Source organism: Sylvia atricapilla, chromosome Z (genome assembly GCF_009819655.1).
Source record: "Sylvia atricapilla isolate bSylAtr1 chromosome Z, bSylAtr1.pri, whole genome shotgun sequence".
NCBI lineage: Eukaryota > Metazoa > Chordata > Aves > Passeriformes > Sylviidae > Sylvia > Sylvia atricapilla.
In genome coordinates this window covers 67,865,290-67,886,431 of record NC_089174.1, presented here as the reverse complement: position 1 = coordinate 67,886,431, position 21,142 = coordinate 67,865,290, and the positions used below count along the sequence as shown (strand labels likewise).

Genomic DNA, 21,142 nt, shown 5'->3' with positions numbered 1-21,142 from the left:
CTGGAAAAGGTTTCTGAGCATGGGCAAGATGACTTCAAAAGCAAGGCAGTTGGATAATGTTGTTATGGTAACAACATTAATCTTGAACATACCCTTATCAGGAAGAATGTCCTCATTAGCGGTAAACCTTATACCTTTCCCATCATGCACTGAGACATGAATTCAAAAGGCAAGAAAGCAAGCAGGATAAAGAAAGAAGAGTATGAATTACAACACAATTAGCAATGTCATTTAAACAGTAGATAAATATTCTAGCTCTCATCAGACAAAATATTCTCCTAGATACTCTGCACTCAGATTTGGAGAGCAAGGCTGTCTGCAAGTAAGTCATAGTCTGGGTTAAAACAGAACAGAATTAGTGCTGGCATAACTAAACTACAGTCCTGATCCAAACCTGCACAGCTAGCATTTAGCAGCATAGTTCCATAGAAGCCTACTCAGTAATGAAATGAAAACAGTAGGTATCTCACAAAGTAGACGGTCCAACCACTGAGCAGAGAAATAAGAGAAGCAAACAGCATTTAAATGATACTGCATAAAGCCATGTCCTCCCATGAGCTCATGGCACTTATGCAAAGGGAAACCTCAGTCATGGAGCTCTGGTAAGCAGATGTCAGCTATAAATAGTGGTGCTGTCCCTTCTATCCCTCCAACCTGTGTGCAGCTCTCTAAACGCATCTACTAGCTGTGGTTAATGAGAAGACTAAGCAAGCATATCCTTCTTTAGACCAAATCCTGACAAGGAGTCACAGAATCACAGAATATGTAGAGCTTGAAGTGACCCACAAGGGTCATTGAGTCCAGCTCCTGGCCCTGCACAGGACCATCCTAAGAGTCACATCTTCTACCTGAGAGCATTGTCCAAACATTTCTTGAACTCAGACAGGCTTGGTGCTGTGACCATTTCCCCGAGGACCCCGTTCCAGTGCCCAACCACCCTCTGGGGAAGAACCTTTTCCTGATACCCAACCTAAACCTTTCCTGACACAACTACAGGCCATTCCTTCTGGTCCTCTCACTGGTCACCTCAGAGAAGAGATCAGAGTCTTGCCTTTCTCAGAGATATCCCAGCACTGATTCTGCAGATATTAGGTGGTGTAGCTCAAATATTTTATTCCCCAAACAGAGTCCGAAATTCTCAAGCCGATTAATGTACAAGATACTGATTTGCCTCAGTGGCCTAGCATGCCCAGTATTGCTCCCTACAGGGGCTTAGACTAAGTCACAAAGAAACGTCATCAGTCAGCTTTGAAATTTAATTGATGACCTTTTAACATGCACACATGATGCCCTAAAGCCAGAGTTTCATTCTTCCTAAGCTTCTTAAAAAATACATAATTACCCATGCACCTATTTTTGTGGCAGCCCTATATATTCCTGCATCTGAGAGGTAATGATAATCTTCCATTATCTTTGTGTTTCTGCCAAATACTTGCCCCCAGTGAAGTTCTACAGTCAAATCATGCATTGCATGAAGATGCTTTCTCAAATCAGCTTTGAATTTGTCAATTTTGTGACTTCAATGGAGCACTTTTCTAATTTTAAGGACTCTTGACTGTAGTACAGACTGCTGCATACTTTCTTGTATCATAGCTCTGCATGACAATTTAACAGCATCCAAATAAAAAGCTAGCTTCAATTAATTTATAGTTTGGATACATAATGGGAAATATGTGCACAGAACAGCAAAGATTGTAAGCACTCAAGTGTGCACTCAAGTTCTCCATTAAAACGTGGTTTGTGTAAATCATGGCAACAACCAGGTTCCTGGAGTCCCTAGTGGACATAGCAGTCTTTGACCTAGATGGCCACTGGATGTCATCGTTGCTCTGCTGGGACACAGCTACAGGACCATACTTTCAAAGGTACTGATTTTTTATTTAATTTTAGTGTTTTAATGTAGTATGTTTCCACATAAGAAAGACTGGACTATGTGCTATAGGCAGGGACCACAGAGTCATCAGGAAGAGACTTGAAAGGTCATTCAGTCCAGCTGCTAATTTTGATGAGGGATCATCAAAATCATCCCTAAACTATGTCCCCAAATGCCACATTCACACAACTCTTGTACAGTTCTAGAGATTGTACACTTCTCCACCACCTCCCTGGACAACTTACTCCAATGTCTAGCCACCTTTTCAATGAAAAAATAAATTCTAATATCTAACCTGAACCTCCCTTGGCAAACCTTCAGGCCATTTCCTCTCATCCTTTCGCTTGAGACATGGAAAAAAGATCAACCTGCACCTCACTATCTCCTTTCAGGTAGTTTCAAGTCTCCTCTGACCCTCCTCTTCTGATGATTCAACCCAGTAAAATGAAACCAAACTTTTCTCTTTAGAAACACCCTAGAAATCCTGTTTTGCTCACAAAATCTCTGAACTCTCTACACTGCTAGGGGAATGCCACTATCATGCAGCCTCATTTGTACACAAGGGAAAAGTATGTGAGCTAGGGAGTGCATTCCCCTTGATCCTGGGGCTTGATGTGATGACATGCTGGCAGAGTTAGTACAGTCTGTGGGGTTGCCAGCTCTCTTAGGCTTGCAAGGATTGAAAGAAAAAGGAATCCATAGAAAAAGATTGCAGAAGGACATGCCATGGAGTTTTATTACCTTGCTGCTGGGATGAAGTAGCTTAATGCAAGGCTTTTAACTAAAGAGCCTAAAACCACAAAAATACCAGGTTTTGTTTAGACCCAACCCTTAGGAGCATCTGTCTCCTCTTACTGAGAATAGTGACATTCACAGTCAGCAAGTAAAGGTCCTTGACTAGAGATCAAATTATTCTACAGTAATATGGAGATGTTCACATGAAAGCAATTAACTGCTAAATTAACTGTTTACCCCTCAAAATTCAATGGGACAGCACCACTAAGCCGAAAGGATTCTCAGAGAGTCACCAAACAGTTTGGTGACCCATCCCAGCAGCCTAATAATATGTTGTGGTGATCTATAATCATCTAGCTCTCACATATCCTGTACTAGCTGCAGACAAAACAGTGCATTTGTTGCTCTCCTGAGAGCCTTCTCCCTTTACAGGCAACCTGTAGCCCTGTGAATCATCACATTGCTGTCACTCAGCCTTAGTCAGGGCCACACGGGCCGTGCCAGCAGCTGGCCTGTGACACAGGCCCTGACTGGTTTCTGCAGTGGTGTCTTGCTGAAATGGTGCCTCACACCACCGCACAAGCCTCAGTACAGTAATTTAAAATTTCACTTAAGCCACCCACCCACATCAATTCATCAAACGTGACTGTTAAGTGAGGATTACAGAAAAAAAAGACCACAAACACCCCAGGCCTTATGTTTCACATATTTCTGCTCTCTCCAAATGTAGTCATGGAGTGACAAATAACCCCCTTTCCCAGTTTCAAAAGCTCTGAACTGCCTCACTTTCAGGAATGTTACTGCCAAAAACATTCTACAAACTAGTAGTATGAGAGAGAGAAATTATGAGCAGAGCCAAGAGCTCCACTGAACTCTGCCAACACAAAAGAGTCTTACCCTGAGCTGTCTGAGACTGGACAAACGTTTTGATGAGAGTGTCCGTGGTCTGAGTGTAGAGGGAGAGAGCATAGCGAAGTGACTGTAGGTCAGGACTCTTCTCCAAGAAGGTTTTCTTCAGACCATTCCCACCAGCATGGAAATATTGCTAAGAGTAAAAAGAAATGGGACAGGTACTGAGTAAGAATTGCAACCAGCAACCAACATGTATGTGCGTTGTGTGTATGGATAGGAAACAGCTTCTGTACTGGAAACTCAGCTCTTAGACCAGCTGATATGAACTGCTCATGGCATTCCTCTTCCAAAGGAATATGAATTCCACTTAAATATGAATATGCTGACTCACAGCACAACAGTTTCCAGAACCTTTTCAGATGTACACAAACATGGCAGTATTCACTTACAGCCTTTATCATTGTGACAGAAACGACAAACTCCTGCCATCTGCTGAACCACGACAAGCACTGTCCTCCCAAAGAGGATATGGAGATGGAGTTAGGGAACAGCAAAGACATTAATGGAATCACTTACTTTGATTGTATCCAGTGCCAGATCCAGAACAGCACACTGCTTTGGAGTGAGGCTCCTGGTTTCTTCTCTCACCATGTGGTCCTGCAAGCAACCATTGTATTTGACATGAGTGTGCTGTCAGAGGCTAAAGGAAATGGAGGCCCCAGTATCATCACTTTCTCTGGATTCATGCTGTATCTATATGGCAGCAGCATTAATTCAGCTGTTCAAGGAATGTTTAATGGAGTCTCTCAGAGTCATTTATTACAGCTTAACTTGGAAATAAACTGATTTTCCTCTCTTTCTTGCAGGCACAGAAGACATAAATAAGGAAAGAACTGGACAAAGGTAAGTGATAATTTAAAAATCACAGTTTGTCTCTCAAGAAAACCCAAACACAAGCCTGCCTGCCACCACTGTCATTCTGGAAAAGCCACAAAAAAACTCTCCAAATACCACCTAAATCAAGCAATTCTGAGAACTAAGCATTAGTCAAAGTTTTTATGTCTGTCGTTTGTGGATTTTTTTAACTCTTCCAACTACAAAGGTCACTATTCATTCCGTCATTTGTGTAAAAGAAGAAAAACAAAAGAAAATAGGTTTGTTAAAGAAGACATTGTTCCCATAAGACACACCAACTCTAAGAGCAAAAAGCAAGTAATCACTTGGGAAAGAACTCCCTTTTCTGCATTGGAAGCACATTCCTGTTAAGACTCCTGGCTGACTACAAGGATGTGCCATCCTCTGGCATTTCACTAAGCTGTTTGACTCTGATGCTTAGTCTAGGTCTCAGGGGAAAACAGCATATTGTAGGAAGTCAAAGCTTTGCACAAATCTATATTCTAACTGAGCAGCTGAACGGTCAGGCCAGTTGACTTCAGGTTGGGTTCTAAAGCATTCATAGAAAAGATGCATGCAAATTAGGCAAAGACTCTTTATCCCTACCTTAAACATGTCATAGGACCCCCTAGACACTTTCCAGGAGACACATTTGCTAAACTGCCTCTGCATAAGGCACACATAGTGTGTGGCATTATGTGTGTGTTTCACAGGGACAGACCTGCTGGCTATCTTGCAGCTTGATGATTCTTCACACCGCCTAGTGCTGTCCCCATTCATTATCCACTGCAAACCATCTCCTGCCTGATGGGAGACAGGGGTCTCTGCAGTCTAGGGGCAGCCACAAGGCATTTGCCACAATTCTCACAGACTTCTAGCTATCAACTTTACACAGTGAAGCCTTGAACTGCAGAGAAGATGCCTCTCAAGTTGTCAGTTTCTCAGACAAGTTCACACCCTGCTTTTCTGAGTAGCAGAGATGTGTCTCAATGTGCCTCTTCCCCCATACAGGGTGTCTCTGGTCTGGGGACTGTGTGCAGAGCACAGTACTTGCTGAGCTGAAGTGTCTTCTGTTGTGATACGCTGTCCTCAGGGGAGCATTGGCTCTCCTCTTTCTTCTTCATGAACTGTGGGTAATTCAATTGAAGATGATGTAGCTCCACACTTCTGTACACAGAGACTTCAGTACACAGAGGGTAAAGTGCTCTCTTCTCTGTCTGGCAGTCAGATTAAGTGCAAAATCAGGCACAGCCCAAGGCCCCATTTATGGGAGAGGCCAGTTTTGTCAGGGCAGCTGTGTTGCCAAGGCAGAGCTACTTTCACATCTAAAATGACTTTCTAGGCCTGCCTGCCAGATTGCCCCAACTGCCACAGAAACCAGGTGGTCAAAACTTTTCTCTCAAACACCTACAGAGCTCATTCAGCCCCACTGAGAGGCCACTCCACCCGTGCCCATGCTGTCAATGTACAGCAACACATCACTGCTTTCTCTGAGTTTCCCAGTGTCATTTTCTTCAACACATTATGTAAAAATAACTCAGACACTGGACTGGTAATATTTGCACCTACTCAGAGAAGAGCCCACGACTGTCATTCCTCTGCATACCTGCCCTCTGCAAATCCCACACTGTTCCCATAAAGATCTGTGCACAGTGCTACCTTGCACTTCCCAGATTGCAAGCCAGGAGCAAGAAACAAATATTTACATCAAATAATTATGCAAGTTGAAGCAGAAGAAGTAAAAAAAAACCAACAACAAACTTTTCCTGATCTCTCAAATTCAACCTTATATTCTCCACAGGTATTTTCAGAAGAAACTCTGTGGTCAGAGCCTAGGTGTTTACCCTGGGGACAGCACAAGGGAGAGGAGGCAGCTGCTCACTGCTCCAGCTGCTGGCTATTAAGCAAAATGAGCAGAAAGAGTCTGATAATAAGTGGGAGGCAGATGTGTGGCACCAAGAAACCAGGTTTATAGTTAGCTTTCTGGGCATTTTAAAATACACTGTGAAATTGAATTATCATCAGGACAAGAGCCTGTGCTTGTCAGGTGTGTCAATCTCAGTTTTCAGCTAAGTTATCTGATTCACTAGGGCTCTGTTCTCCCTGTTCTATGTAAGACCAATAAAGCTTAAAATCCATCCCATATTTTTCCCAGGATTTTAGTGGAACTGAAAAATGCAGAGGAGAGGGGGTCTGAAGGACCATGCCTTCCCTGTTAGCCTGTATGTGTCTGCAAAAATAAAAGGACAAAAAATATAATATCCACAATTCTTACATGGACTCAATGATTTTTACTCTCATAACAGTCCTATTCTGCTGGAAATTTTTGGACACAATGTAATTTCCCTTATGGTTTCCATAATTCAGGTGCTTTTACACTTGAGCATGACTCTCCTGCCACATAAAAACTCCTGTGTACCTGTACTGCTGCAGTTCTATAAGCAGATATGCAAATAAAGGCTTGAACACACACCAGGGCTTGCCTGATCTGCATGATTACATGCATTTCTAAAAATGCAGTCCAGAGTCACCAGAGTTAAGCCTTACAGTAACTGAACTAAAGACAGGCTGCTGCTGAGAGATGGGCTTCACCTGACCAGTGCAAATGGAAACCAGCAATGCTTCCAACCCTTTCCTGGCAAAAGGCACCCAGTATATGCTTAGAAATTCCAGTAATGAGAAAATATAGAACAAGTAAAAGATAACAGTGAATTTCAGTGGTCATGCCCAAGAATGCAAGCAAACCACAGGAACTCACAGACTGTCCTTGTGACCCAGAGGAAGAAACAGCAAATTCAGAGCTCTGCGCTCAGACACCAGGAGTACATGTAAAATGCAGGGATGGTTTCTTTTTGTCCACGTGATGAGTCCCTGCTGATGCTTTTGCAAGAGAAAGGGGAAACTCACAGGAAACAGGAGTCACATTTGGATGCTGTGATTCAGCTGCCACTCTCCCAGGCTGGCTACAAAGCTCCTTTCTCCCCATTTTTCCCATGGCAGCAACACACAGCACTGCAAGCGCAGAAATCAGGGAAGGAAACACAATCCTCATGAGCCACCACGTCTTCAGGGATGACAGCCTGACCGTGGGAGTGCACAGGGCCATCACGCAGCACAAGTGACAGCTATTCCCCTGGGGAGCCACACTTGGAGGTTTATGCTAGATGAGTAGTGACTGCTATGTAGCAGCCTCAAAATGTATCTGGAGAATAGGTGCACATCTAATGACACACCTGCATACCTTGATCACTTGCAAGGACCGCTAATAAGCACTGCCTTAAATGAGCTGTGTTCTGGCCACATAAACATGTATGGAAAACATATCTGCTGGGCAAGGGACATAGGTGTATGAAGACAGCTGTATTAGTGTGCAAGACAAATGCCTTTTGAAACTGCAATGATCACTTAGGAGAATGTCCTTTGCACTGAGAAGATTTCCCTAATCATGCTCCTACAGAGTTCAGGTCCATCTCCATCTCCCTCCCAGCAGACTGTGCACTGTGACACTTCAGACTCAGACCTCCTTCTCTTGCACAATACTGGTCTTGTAGCACAAGTTCAACCACAGCATAGTGCAAGCTGAGTGCTGTAAGGTGTCACTCTTTTCATACCATTCTTGTCGTGATCAGTGAATTAGTGCTTGATTTGCTTGTGATGAGGTGGTGTGCACTTCATAATGCTCATGTCATGTACTGTCACGTCATGCACTGTCAAAACACATCAACAGAGCCTGCAAGCTAAATGCCAACTTGCCTGTGAAGGGAGCCCACGCAGAAGGAATTTACAGACACAGGCTCTCTTCTATAAGCAACAGTTATTTTTGTAACAGTCCATGCAATTCATCCACAGCTAACACTAGTAACTTTCCAACCATTAGGGACTCCCTTTTATAAATGGGGATATGGAGAAGCTGGCCAGACATTGAGAAATCTGCTTTTTTTCATTTTAAATCAATGTACCAGACTTACCACCGTGTATACAGAAGAGAAAAACTACTTTGATGATTAAGCGCACAGTAAGATTTAATGTTAAGCACTACACTAATGTTAGCAGAATGAATTTAAAAGCACATTTAATGCATTTAAAGGCATTTCTCTACAACTGCATTCAGTGACAAACCACTGGAAGCACAAGACATGCTATGCACTTCCATGCTTACACACAGGGACATTAACGCAAGCCATGCAGGACAATACCTTCAACTTCGACAAGTGTCCCAGTTCCTTAGCAGCACTGAAAATCAACTGTGTGCCCTATGATTGCAGAAGTTAGAAAAGAAAGAGGAGGGGGAAAAAAGGGTTATAAACAAGCTTCACAAATTTTTTGTTTGGGAAAGTCAAGTCAGTTCACAGCAACTTTACATACCCACCCCAAGGCCAGGAGAAACAAGCTGGACTCCTTGCCAGTTTAATACCTAGTAAAAACCCCTGGCATTTCAGCAGATATCACATCAAGAGCTATTTCAGAGCAGAATGTCTTGCTAACCAGCTTACTCTTGCTTACAGCAGCCACTCACTTATACAGAATGAACCATGGATTGCACAGGGTTGGGATGAAGGCCATCTCCAAACACTCCTTTAGGTTTCACATTTAAATACACATGAAGACCACAAAGACTGGCCACAGCAAAAGATCACACAACCCCAAGATAATGCAAATCTGTTACAGAGGTAGGGCCTAGTCATCACAGTGGGGCAAGCACAGCTCAGATCATAAACAAAACTGAACCTCAGGTGTTTAGGGGTGAGAGATTGCCAAAGTCTAGTGAATACAACAGCATCACCTTCAAATGTCCCAGAGCTTGGCCAATGGCTCTTCTTCCCCCTCTGTGCCTTACTGAAGCTATATAACCAAGGAAGAACCATAAAGGGAAGAGGTACCCCAGTGACAGGAAATCTTGCTTCAAGGCACTTCACCACTGTCACTGTAAAAAATGTCTTCCTCTTATCTAGCCTATATCTACCCTCTTCTAGTTTAAAAGCACGCTAGCTTTTCCCATGATACCTATGTACCAACTGGTTATTTAGGTATCTGGAAAATAAATGTTAACACATAAAACGAGTAGGTCAGATTGCTCAGAGCCCCATCTAACCTGGCCCTGAATGTTTCTAGGGATGGCCCATCTTGTATGAGGACTACTGGTTGCACAAACTAAAGGTCTCCAGTAAATCCAATTCTCTTTCCCTCTCCATTACTTTCCTTTCTTAACAATCTTTAACCCTCCCACTGAACCACAACAGCCTTGACCATGCCCCACCCCAAAATACCTCAAACTGTAATGAAGCAAGATGTAAACCCAGAATTATCATACTGCATTTTCCCCCTGCTGGTGTCACTCAGCTTTCTTTTGCTGCCTTCCCATTACCCTTTAGGTCAGTACTGTATGGAACAACAACTATCCCCCTCAGGGATTTGGAGAGAAGACCCTGGAAAGTCTCTATACCTGTTGCCTGGGGTAGCAGTAGAAAAACAGGCAGCTTACAGCTATAACACTGGAAAACCCAAGACTTGCTCTAGGGCAACTGGACACCCTCTGCCCATTAAAACAGCAGCCCAGAACTGAATTTTTAAGGTTAAGAGGCCTTTTCTTAGGTTTTTTCAGCTTTGGAAATTTCTTCAAGCTGAAAGACTCTGTGACATGAAACCCCAGATTACATCTTGATTTGCTCTACTTGTAACCACCAGCTAATCCTTACTGTTCCTCAGCCTTTTATGTTTGTTGAATACAAACTGACACAGAATCACACTATTGATTTTGTAGCTAAACAGAAGCTCTTGATAAATGATTAAATTCACAACTTGTGGCAGTGGTGGAGGGGAAAGTGCAGGCAAGCACATTGAATCTACAGAGGAAGGCTCCTGAACTGAGACTGAGAGCTTGTCTTGCTATCAGTATCCAATGGCTAGTGTTGAAGAGTGCAGCTTTCTCATCCAAAAGAGCACAAATTTCCATGGATCTCCAGAAAGGAAGGTTGAACATGACCACACACCAGCAGCAACAGAGATTTCACTGTGGGCCATGCCAAATAACTAACCAGAAAACAGGGTTTCACCAGCCTCTGCTACCCAACAGATGTGCCTGCTGTTCTGTATGACTTGCCATGAAGTTCTGTTGACTTACAGGTCTTAAAATTTAGGTTTCTGAGTCCATTGACGAAACAGGAAACAAAAACTAAAATATTTTAATGTGAATGGGAGTAGTCTCAAAACACAATAACATCAACCTTTCTTAATTCAGTATTTTCAGCATTCACTGGACACTTTTTTATTATATACATTTGAACAACAACATTAACCAGCCCAGGCACGTAGTCTTGCTGCCTCAGACTTCTAAGGAGGGCAGGTCAGAAACACTGAGCAATAGCCAGTGACTGGATACAAAGCTGCTCAGATAACTCCCAGTTCTTGCACGCTAAGAAAATCCTCATCAATCAGAGACAATCTCTGTCAATGCCTCTGGAATGAGAAATTATTTTGCCGTTACACTGAGTTTGTCATCAGTGCTGGTAACATCTAATGAAAATCTGGACAGCTCCTTCCTCTGCCAAATAGCATTCTTGTAAACAAGATGCCATACTCCTCAGAAAAGTTATTTATGTATGGAAAACATATCACAAAGCTCTATGGACAGCACTTATTCCAGTTGTGCTAGAAAGTGAGAATAACTGAACTTAAATTACCAGGTAGCTTGGAGACAAGCTGCCCATAATGCAATTGGTTGAAATGTCAAGGACAGAATTAAATCCTTATTATGAATCATGCCTAGCTCTGCAGCAAACACAGCTGGAAAGGAGATGGGCATTCATGATGGTTTTTCTGGCCCACCCATAATGTCAGCTGTACTTTCCTAAACTCTTCGGAAACAAGAAACCCACCTATGGTCCACAATACAGAGATTTTAAATTCCTTGTTAATGGTCTGATGCCTTTTTGTCCCTTCAGTGAAAGCATGTAGAGAAAGATCATCAGCTGACTCAAGTCTAATTGCTGGAAGCCAACAGAACTGCACTGATTTATATTCCAAGTGACTCAAATCCTTAAAGCTTAACTGTCCTACTACTCAGCTGACAAAGTTAGAAAACAAAAGCCTACTGCAAGATTTTTTGGATTCCAATCCTTTTTTGGAAACTGTATTATATGCAATGCTTATTTTTCTGAGACATAACAGTGAAAGGAAGTTTTGTCTTTTATTGTACATTCATTTTCCATATTTTTTTTAAATTCCCATGCTCAACATCAATGAGGTATGATAATTTAACAGCATTTAAGTTCATTTAAAAAACGCTGTTGTATTTGGCAGTGTTTGTTAGCACACATTAAGATAAAACTATTTTTTAGTTGTTGTGGTATATTAAAACCACAAAAACTGACAAAATAAGCTTAAAAGTGGGGATGAAAAGAGGAAAATAATTAACTGTCAGTACAGAGAATTAGGCACATATGCAGTTCACAGACCACAATTTTATTCAAGGCTAAGAAAGCTTTTTGTCATCACAGAGGCAGCCTTGAATTTTTCTGCTCCAAGCTAGCGCAAGGGAGAGGATTCATTTAAACTAACAGAAGTTAAGAAAGGTTTCAGAAAACCTCTTAAAGCCACACTACCCTCTACCACAGAGTAGCTCTGGAGCAGCTCAGGCAGATGAGCCTGAGAAAAACAGACAGTCTGGAAGGCAAATGCAAATTCTGTCCTCAGCTTAAAGAAAATTTAGTTCTTATCCTGGACCATGCTGTCATTTGAAGTGAAGTCTGACAAGTAGAAAAAAGCACAACAGGAGCAAGCACAAACAGAGCTTCACGTGAATGGCTGCAGTGCACTGGGTGAAATAAATAAAGGAGAGGCTCCAGAGGAATCACCTGGGTATAAACTATGTGCTTCTTCTCTTGACTAGTCACTGATGGCATGGTACTGTTTCATCCTAAGCGGCTGAGAAAGAAATGTATAGCTAATCCGTTAACATCACCGAGTGCTGTGCACTGAACCCCAAAACACGAATTCCCAGACTGTATATCCACTCAACCAAGACAGAAAGTGTTTAATTACATGCTGGATCTTAAAACCAGTGAGGTGTGAATTACTTGGTGAGTTACTGGAGATCATATTGCTGCTAATCTCACAAGCCACAGGCAGAGAGTGCTCAGAGAAATTGAAGCCAACTATCTGAAAGTCATGAAGGAGCCACAGATCAGGTCATCAGAGTGGGAGGTTGTTAAACTGCCCAGTTGCCATTGCATTCCTCACAGTGCTAACACTTTTTCACCGGAGCCCCACACAGCAAGATCTTCCAGAAGCTAATTTAAGTGGAATTTTTAAGTCTGGAGAGAGGTATTTAAGCACTGTGCAGTGGCAGGGTCACACAAGTGACAGGTGAGGCAAACCTCAGGGTGATAGGGACCTTCTACCCCAGTATACTTTTCATGATCTCTATCAAAAAGACTTCTGCACCTCCAGCAGTTTGGCAGAAAGAAGATAAAATATTCCATAAAAGAGATTATTTCAGTGCCTGAGGCTATTTGTGTCTGATGTGCTTTCAAAAAAAAAAAAAAAAAAAAAAAAAAAAAAAAAAAAAAAAAAAAAAAGAGAAAAAAGAAAAAGGCAAGCCAAATTAGGTAAGAATGGCTTGGCAGAGAAGTAGAATAGTAAAGAGAAAGAGGAAGTACTGCTTCTGCCCATGCTGGCAGCCCCAGATTTTGCCTCGCCTTGCCCTGCTAGCCTTCACTGCTGGGAATGATGAAAATCTGTTGGTAACAGAATAAATTGCTATGCCCCAGAGAACAGTGGAAGCAGCTCTTCGTCCTTGCAGCTCATCCAGCTTCACCACCAGTTTTCTGCTCAAGGACTGCAGACAAGGCCATTTTAATCATTGCACTGTTCATAATTGTCCTTCTGGAAGAGCAACTCATTTCCAGTTTAGACTACTTCAGCCTCCTTGCTACCATACAACTAAACAGACACAAAAAAATCCAGCTATGAGCATTTTGCGTTATCTCAGACAAGAGAGTATATACTTCAATTTGCTTCTCAGTTTGAAACTGAAATGATGGCAACAAGAAACTATGAAAAAAACTTGAAGTGGCTTGTAGCAACATCCTGCAGGTTGGAAGAATTGGCTGATCACAATCATTGCCTCCTTCATGATACAAATACTGAATCACTCTCCTACTCTGCCTTTGAAATCCAAAACTAGCAAATATAAAGCTCAAGCAGCTCCTCCCTAGTTCTCTCTGAGGCCCTTGATCTCACTGATTCCGTTCCGAATGGGTCACATTAATACTGCTCCTGCATTATGATTTCAGTACCTGCCCCCAAAGACTCCTTTTTAAGAGCAATTCAACCAAGACAAAGAAATTTCATCTTCCTAAATTTATTTTCTTTTTCTTCTTTACAAATCATAAATGCAAGCAGAAATGATTACTCCAAATCTGAGCTCAGAAAAAGCAGTCTCTAGCAAATTACACCTCATGCTAATTTCATGATTGTAGGTATGACAGCGCACTTCATCCCAACAGTTTTACTTAAAATCATCATCATCAAGGCCAGAGACAAGGGCCTTCAGGGCAAGAAACATCTATAGCAAGAGGCAGGTTTGCATCACTTCCCTGGGTACTGCAACCCAAGAAGCCCAGTCGAAATACGTGAGGGAACTGCTGAATGACAACTATTGTTCTACCCACCACTGGGAAAAAAGTAAGGCTCCATAACTGAGCTACAGACTGCAAGTTCACTCTAACAACAACATAAAAAAGAAGTTCTGGATCATCTGTAAATAATGGGGTTACAGCCCAAACTTCATACTGCTTCCAACCAAGTGTCATCCCTCAGAGCAGCTGGGCATGCATGACTGACATTTAATCAGTTTCTCTGGTTTCTCAAAACTGGGGAAGAGCTAATCTTCCATTGTTAAAAGCATCACTACATTCATGACACACATTCATCCAGCACGTCCACACAGCTGAACAATTATACAAAAGACTGCCTTTGAAGAAAAACTATTTGGACTCGCTTCCAGCTCCCCAGCATCACAGAGGGAGAAATTCTGCCAGCCAATGCTGGTGTTAAAGCCTTCTGTGGAGGGTAAAAAGGAGGATGGGTGATTAAAAATCACGCTCAAATCAACCACACCAATATAGAGAGACACTCTGGCTAATAGATGATAGGGTAGAAGTGGCTACAGGTCATGATCTAAAGCCATGGAGGGCTAGCTGTTCCATAATTCCCACATACACAGACAGCTCTTCTTAGAGAACTGCAAAACTAATCAGCGCAAACTGATATACTGGATCATGAATTTTGAATTGTGTTTTTTTTCTAGAGTGTGCTCTGTATCTTGCAAGTCTACCATAAATAAAGATGCTCTCTTTCTTAACCAAGTTCCAGACATGCTTTTTCCATCCTCAGGCAGGCTACATGCAGACAAATTTACCTGGATGGATGACTCAGTAGGTTAGGGGGATGAGTTACACAGGCAGTGGCAACACTTTCTGGTATGAGTCAAGAAGGATAAAATGCTTTACCGTATGGTCTGTAAGAGGAGGCAGCACAATCAGCTTCTCCATGGTGTTCATTACTACCCTCCAGAGCTCTTTCAGCACCCGTTTCAACACTGTTTTTTCACACACAGTCGCAAACAGTGTCAGGCTGTGGGGAGAGAGCAAGAACTGAGTAAGTTCAAAGAGCACAATTTGCAATGAAAAAGGAGCTGCACATGAAAGAGTCAGTGGCCTATTCAAACCAGTTTGTCATAACAATTGCTTTAAGAGCAAAAACCTTCCCTTTTCTAAAGCATAGCCTGTGCACATCCTTGGAGTTCTAGCACTAAAAACACTGGCCGAAATGGATGATTGACATTTCTGATCTTAATAATTTGTTTATTGACCTTGTGATTACAGAAAGTGTCACTTGGTGATAGGTGGTTTGGAATAATATATATAATCCAAATAAGAGCAGATACCACTGAATAGTGTCCCTTTAAAAAGATGTATTTGGTTTACAAAGTATATAGAAAAAATTACAAATATAGAATAATAGGTTTTAAGCTTCAAGGGGTTACCATAATGATTTTTGATGAATACCTAAATTAGTACTTCCCAGAGTGTTGTGCAGAAATTCCTGCACAGCTTCTGAAAACTGCTGAAGTACCTAAATCTTTCACCTCTAAAACCACCCCAAAATATTTCTCAGACAACTCCATATTTTATGGTGATTGCATTCACCAATCACCAGCCATGTGTTTATCCACTCTAACTTAAGGAGGTTTACTTCCCTATGTTTTGTTCCTTTATTATTGTACGGGCTATAAAAAAGGCCAAGAAGTGCTAGAATCTTCTTTGAAACACTTTTTGAATTTCAGCATGTACTGACCACACTGTGAGAGCTACAGAACAGGAACTCTGTAGCCAGCAGCACTCAGCTGACCCTTCTCCATTGTGTAATATCTTCTCCCAACTTTCCTTGTTCCCACAGCTGGTTAGACAGTAAACGAACAAAACCAAACAGGGCTAGGACTGATGTGGGTGGGATGCAGGAGGCGTTAAAAAATACTCTCCTTCTGTAAAGGAGGGAAGAAAATACCAAACATGGATTATCATAATCAAAGTTACTTGCTCCACAGCTGGATGGTAAGCCTGCAGCATACCACGTTCCCAATGGTAAAAAGGAATATGGCTTTTCAGGATTCATGAAGGCATGCATGGAAAATGATCATATGAGAAGGCTCCTAGATGTAATGACTGCTGCAGGAAGTCACTTAGTACAAAGTGACCCCCAAAAAAGATGGAATCATCAACACTAAGAGCAACCAAACCCCTATAATTTAAACTTGTAAAGTTTAACATCTCTTGCAGTATTTATTATGAAAATTGCTGGTCATCCCCTACTAAATGAAGAACTGATGTACATCAGCATTAAGTTTAACTTGTATAAAGATCAAAAACTATTTCTCTTTGCAGTTCAAGATTTGGCTTGAACGCTTAACTGTCCTTGTCCAACCGAATCATGCTGCATGTTATTAATGCAACAGTAAATTAAAGCAATGGATCAACCATGTACATACCTCACAGTTCAGAAGCTTATTTGCTAGTCATAACAGCAGCTGGTATGACTAGAACACACATCTAACAGGACTGTGATACTGTGTAGAATATGTATCAAGTACATAAGCACTGTCTGCAATATGCTTGCTAATTGGCTACAGTAAAATCTCAATTGGAAAAAACCCACAGCTAGAAAATTTAGAATTTCAGTCTTTTTCACTACTTGATCACCAGTGTGTTTTTTGCTATAATTGTGTGTTGATTGCTATAATTGCCAGAGGTAGAAAGAAGAACTGAGAGTGTGCTTTCGCACTGAATGAAGGTTGAAGAGCCCATCCATGGCTTCTGAGAGGCAGATATGGAAAGAAAAGCTATAAATTCTTCTTGGAAATCTGGAAATCTCAGTAACAATCCAAGAACATGGAGTCATTTTCCCCTCTGCCTCATTCTTCTTCTAATCCAATGAACTGTATGTGTAGCATATATTTGAACACTCCCTTACTTTCCATCCAGGAAGTCCATCAATGGCCTCAGGACATTATCTGCATCTTGTGCAACTGTGTTCCTGGCATTAGCAGCAGAATTTGCTGTCCCTTTCACTTGACAGAGGATATCAGACATTTGCTTGACACACTCATCAATCCGAGTCTGAAAGCTGTACAGACAGGAGAGAGGCAAAAACAATACCATCAGTGGCAGAAATACAAGGTAAAAAATTTCAAGTTGATTCAGTTTCGCACTTTTCTTTCACAAGACTTGCTGCTCTTTTCCCTACTGTATTTGTTACCAAGGGGCATGGTCTCCAGGTTCTTATGTCCAACACCCACACACAGCTGACCAGCTCTGAACATGAGGCACGAGCACATTTGAAAGGAGTTTGGTCATTCATCTTGCAGCAAAAAATGATCCTTTCCTGACTTCAAGAAACACTGTTTTTCTTAAGTCAAAGCACCTTGTTGTACCCTTAGCTTTCTCCACCACAGAGACTGGGATATCACACAGAGCAATGACATAGTGCATGCCCCACTTTGAGCACCCAGGAGTCTATCTGCAGAAATCCAGTTATGTCCCATCATGGCTCAAGTCTTTAAAATAACAGAGACAGACTGAAGGCAGGCACCAGCTTAAACCAATCCACTGCCATGTAGTCCATGCCAAGAGCCAAACTGGGATGTGGGGCACAGCTGTGCAGAGTGCAGTCTCCCTACAATGAAGTGACACACTTCATTGCATTAAGGCATTAAAGCACGATTACTTTTCCACCTCTTCCTGCTAAGAGGAGATTCAAAATTAAATAATGCAGTGATTAAAAATTATGAATAGATCAGCAGAGCTGACAACTAATCAATTCAGTGAATAAAGGAAAATGCTTTGACATTTAAAAGAACAGTTACTAACAACAGGAACTACAAGTGACATTTAACTATCCTTTAATGGCATAGAAGTTTGAAACCAGGAAGAGAAGTCAGTGTTAGGAGCTAGACTTAAGGGGAGGCACAAAAGTTTGGAAGTCAGCTTTACATCTGCATAAATGATCTGAACTTCTGTGTGTGAGCCACCAGGACACCTGGGGGCTGGGTGTGAGTGTCCCACGGCTCTCACTGGCCTTCTCCACCTGGTCACCTCTCCTGCTCTGTCACCTGTAGCCTCATGGTCCTTGCTCAATTCTAGCCTGCCTCTCACTGGAAAAATTCCAGACCTGTCTCCCACCTGCCCTACTCTTTCTAGCAGAAAGATTGTTGCAGCACTCAATTGTGGCTGCAATGTCAGCTTAACCAGAGACCTAAGCCACACCAAATAAAAGAGCATAAAAAATTTCCTGTGCATTAACTGTCCCCATTCTGTCACAGGCAAATCCCACCCTACAAGTTCTCCCATCACTTCATCAGTTGCAGGACCTTGCTTCAAGATGCTTTAAACCCCCCAGGCCAAGGATAGAAAATAACAATGCCTTCATAGAAATAAAGTAATATGAGTCAAACTGGTTGCCAGTTTTATGAAAAATAGATCAGTTACTGTGGCAACAAGTTCATCTGAAAGTGAAGCTTGTGCAGTAGATGTACAGCTTAACAGGAGGCCTTGGCACCAGCAAGCTAAAAAACAACTTCACCTATGCTGTCAGAACTGGGCCTGCTGCTCCCTAATTTCTCCAGGAATTCCTTCCCTCGCTCCTAGAGCAAACAAGAACAAAACAGCAGAGAGCCTTGCATGAAGGACAAACCCTACCAAGATTTATCTTCTTTCAAAGTAGAAAACGCTTCTGTGTCCAGACAAAAATCTTGTCTCAGCACAAGGTTAGTGAGGCTCTCTGGACATGTGCTGCCTTATAATAAAATACAGTTAACCTCACACAGATGAAGAAGAGTTAAGATCTGCAGTGTCAAGTGTGCACAGAGGTGAAAGAGTAACTGTTTACAGACTCTGAACATAGTATTATGAAATCTGCCTTATCTCCTAAGTTTATATCCTTTAGGATATCATGCTTATATAGTAAACTGCAGCTCTGCTTTTCACTCCCTAAGACTGTTAAGGAATAAATGAAGCCTGAGACATCTGACTGGCTGGATCTCTGGCTGGCTCATCTCTCTAAAACACTCCCCAGTATATATGCTGATACTGGATAATCTCTTGAAATCATATTATCATGTGTCAAGATTGTCCCCTAATTGTTTTGTAGCAATGACCATGGAGACAATATACAGAAAAAAAAAATTTCACCTCCCTAATCATTGTTTCTCGGTCAGTCTCCATCTAATTATGAACTTTACTGATTCCATTCAGTATGAGTCTTTCGATTTCTTGCTGTAGCATCCATTACCGGCCATGGGAACTGCTCACTTATCTCCCTGCTTAGCTTTGTGTGCTCAAATCCAAGCAGTCTTTGACAAATCCCACTATGATTTTTTAGCCATAAGAATTGCAAACCTGTCGACCCTGGGCGGTCAAGTTGGTACAATTTACTCTGCCTTGCCCATGTTCAAGTGACACTATAGCTCATGCCTGCATTAATCCTGTTATGCAGCACAACATGAAATGAATAGGGCTTGTAATGAGAAGTGGTTGTTTTCAAAGATCAGTCAGGAGTTCTGTTTTTAGACTCCACTTAATTGACATGCTCTATAGTTCACTACTAAAGTCTTATAAAGTTGAGCACATTTTTATCTGGCAATACTTTAAAGAGCTCCTTGAAACACTAGATAACATTTGCAGCAGCTTTAGAACAAGTCAATCTCAAATTCTAAACCTGCTTCCTTCTAATTCCAGTATTAATTTAACAATAGAAATCAGTCAGCTGTTTCATATATTTAGAGCAGAATGTTTAAACAAGAATGTTGCTACATAAACCCTAAGCTGGAAACTGCTTTTTGAGCAGTAAAGGAGCAGGCAATTCTGTTACTGACAAGCACTTATTACTGGAAAAAAAACCCCACAAAACAAAACAGTTCATGTAATTCAAATACATTTCACAGTTGAGAGATCCCTATGTTACACTTCCAAGCAGAGAAATACAGAAGAGAAAGACTTTAAAAATGTTTCTCACTTCTTTGGATGGTCTCTGTATTTTAAGGGCCATGAATTTAGGACAAAAAGAAAAATACAATGCAGTTCACAGGAGTTTCTTTTCTTTCATAATCTGACTAAATAAGATTAGACAGAAGAAAGGAATGTTTCAAGGAAAAGGAACTTATACTACTGACCTGTTACCAAACACTGCACTGAGTTCATCCAAAACATTGTTCAGCTTCACCTGGAGCTCTTTGAGATGGTCACTTGCTTCTGCATCCAACTGTGGACAAAAAAAAGAGTATTTAGTTCGAACCCAGAGGGTAGTCCACTCTCCTTTGCAGTGCTTCTCTTTACTGTTGAGGCTACACTTAATAAGCAGGTGAACTATCCCCAGTGGACTGTGCCAGGTAGGACGCTCTCCTCTACTCCCTGCTGCTGCTGCTACAGAGGCTGTGAAGTCATCAGCAGGTACTTGCCTAAAAAAGTAGCAAGTAATTTCCCTAGGCTCCTATACCCTTCCTGAGATTTGTAAAGTTGAGGAAGAAACAGAGTAAGAACTCCTTGTGGCCAAGAGTGTATTTAGACTGAGAATCCATCAAGTGCTGTACTTTACACCCTGGGCTCACGGGCCATTTCACTCCTCTGAGCCTAGAAGAACACAGGGCCTTTCAGACGAGTTGTTGCTACTCATGCATTTCTCCATGCATGAACTTAAAAGAAGGTATTTCACCTATTTCACCGTCCACCCAGCTGCCAAGTATTTCAACTGAAGATTGACCCAGTCACTGCTCTCAGAAGGTTGGAGCCCAGCTGTTTAGAAAATCTAGCCACATTATCATGGCAGGAGCTGCTGTGCACTTTTGTTGATCATTTTTAGAAAGTAAAATCTCAGTTACTCGCATTGAACAAACATAGCTCTACTCTTACATGGAATCAGACAGCTTTTTGTATACAAGTGTTTAGATGAAAATAAAAAAACAAGTTCCCCAAGCAGTACATGAATGCTGTTGACACCTTGGCAGGTTCTATAAGGAAGTGCTTCCTCCCTTCTTACCAGTCCAAAGCCACCTGTTTTAAATTAAACAAGGTTTACAGCGTCTTGTATTCCAGCTGCTGTCACTCCTCCTCAAAAGAGCCACTTCTGAACAACATACCTGTGTGTACACATGGCAACACAGGATGAATGCTTTGGGATCATTCATTCATAAAAAGTAACTTGGAAAACAGATTTGCCTGTGTATGCAGGCAGGCA

General features: G+C 41.8%; 1 protein-coding gene across 1 annotated transcript in view; it reads right to left on the bottom strand.

Moving 5' to 3' along the window:
* Positions 1-21,142, bottom strand: part of LOC136374278 (serine-rich adhesin for platelets-like) — a 206,126-nt gene that overhangs the window by 6,964 nt on the left and 178,020 nt on the right. Inside the window, exons 35-40 of the mRNA XM_066339578.1 lie at positions 20,082-20,170; positions 16,886-17,038; positions 14,866-14,989; positions 8,551-8,607; positions 4,037-4,117; positions 3,506-3,653 (exon numbers count right to left, since the gene is read on the bottom strand). Of these exons, the coding sequence (XP_066195675.1) occupies positions 3,506-3,653; positions 4,037-4,117; positions 8,551-8,607; positions 14,866-14,989; positions 16,886-17,038; positions 20,082-20,170 (652 nt within the window). The remainder of the gene's footprint in view (positions 1-3,505; positions 3,654-4,036; positions 4,118-8,550; positions 8,608-14,865; positions 14,990-16,885; positions 17,039-20,081; positions 20,171-21,142) is intronic.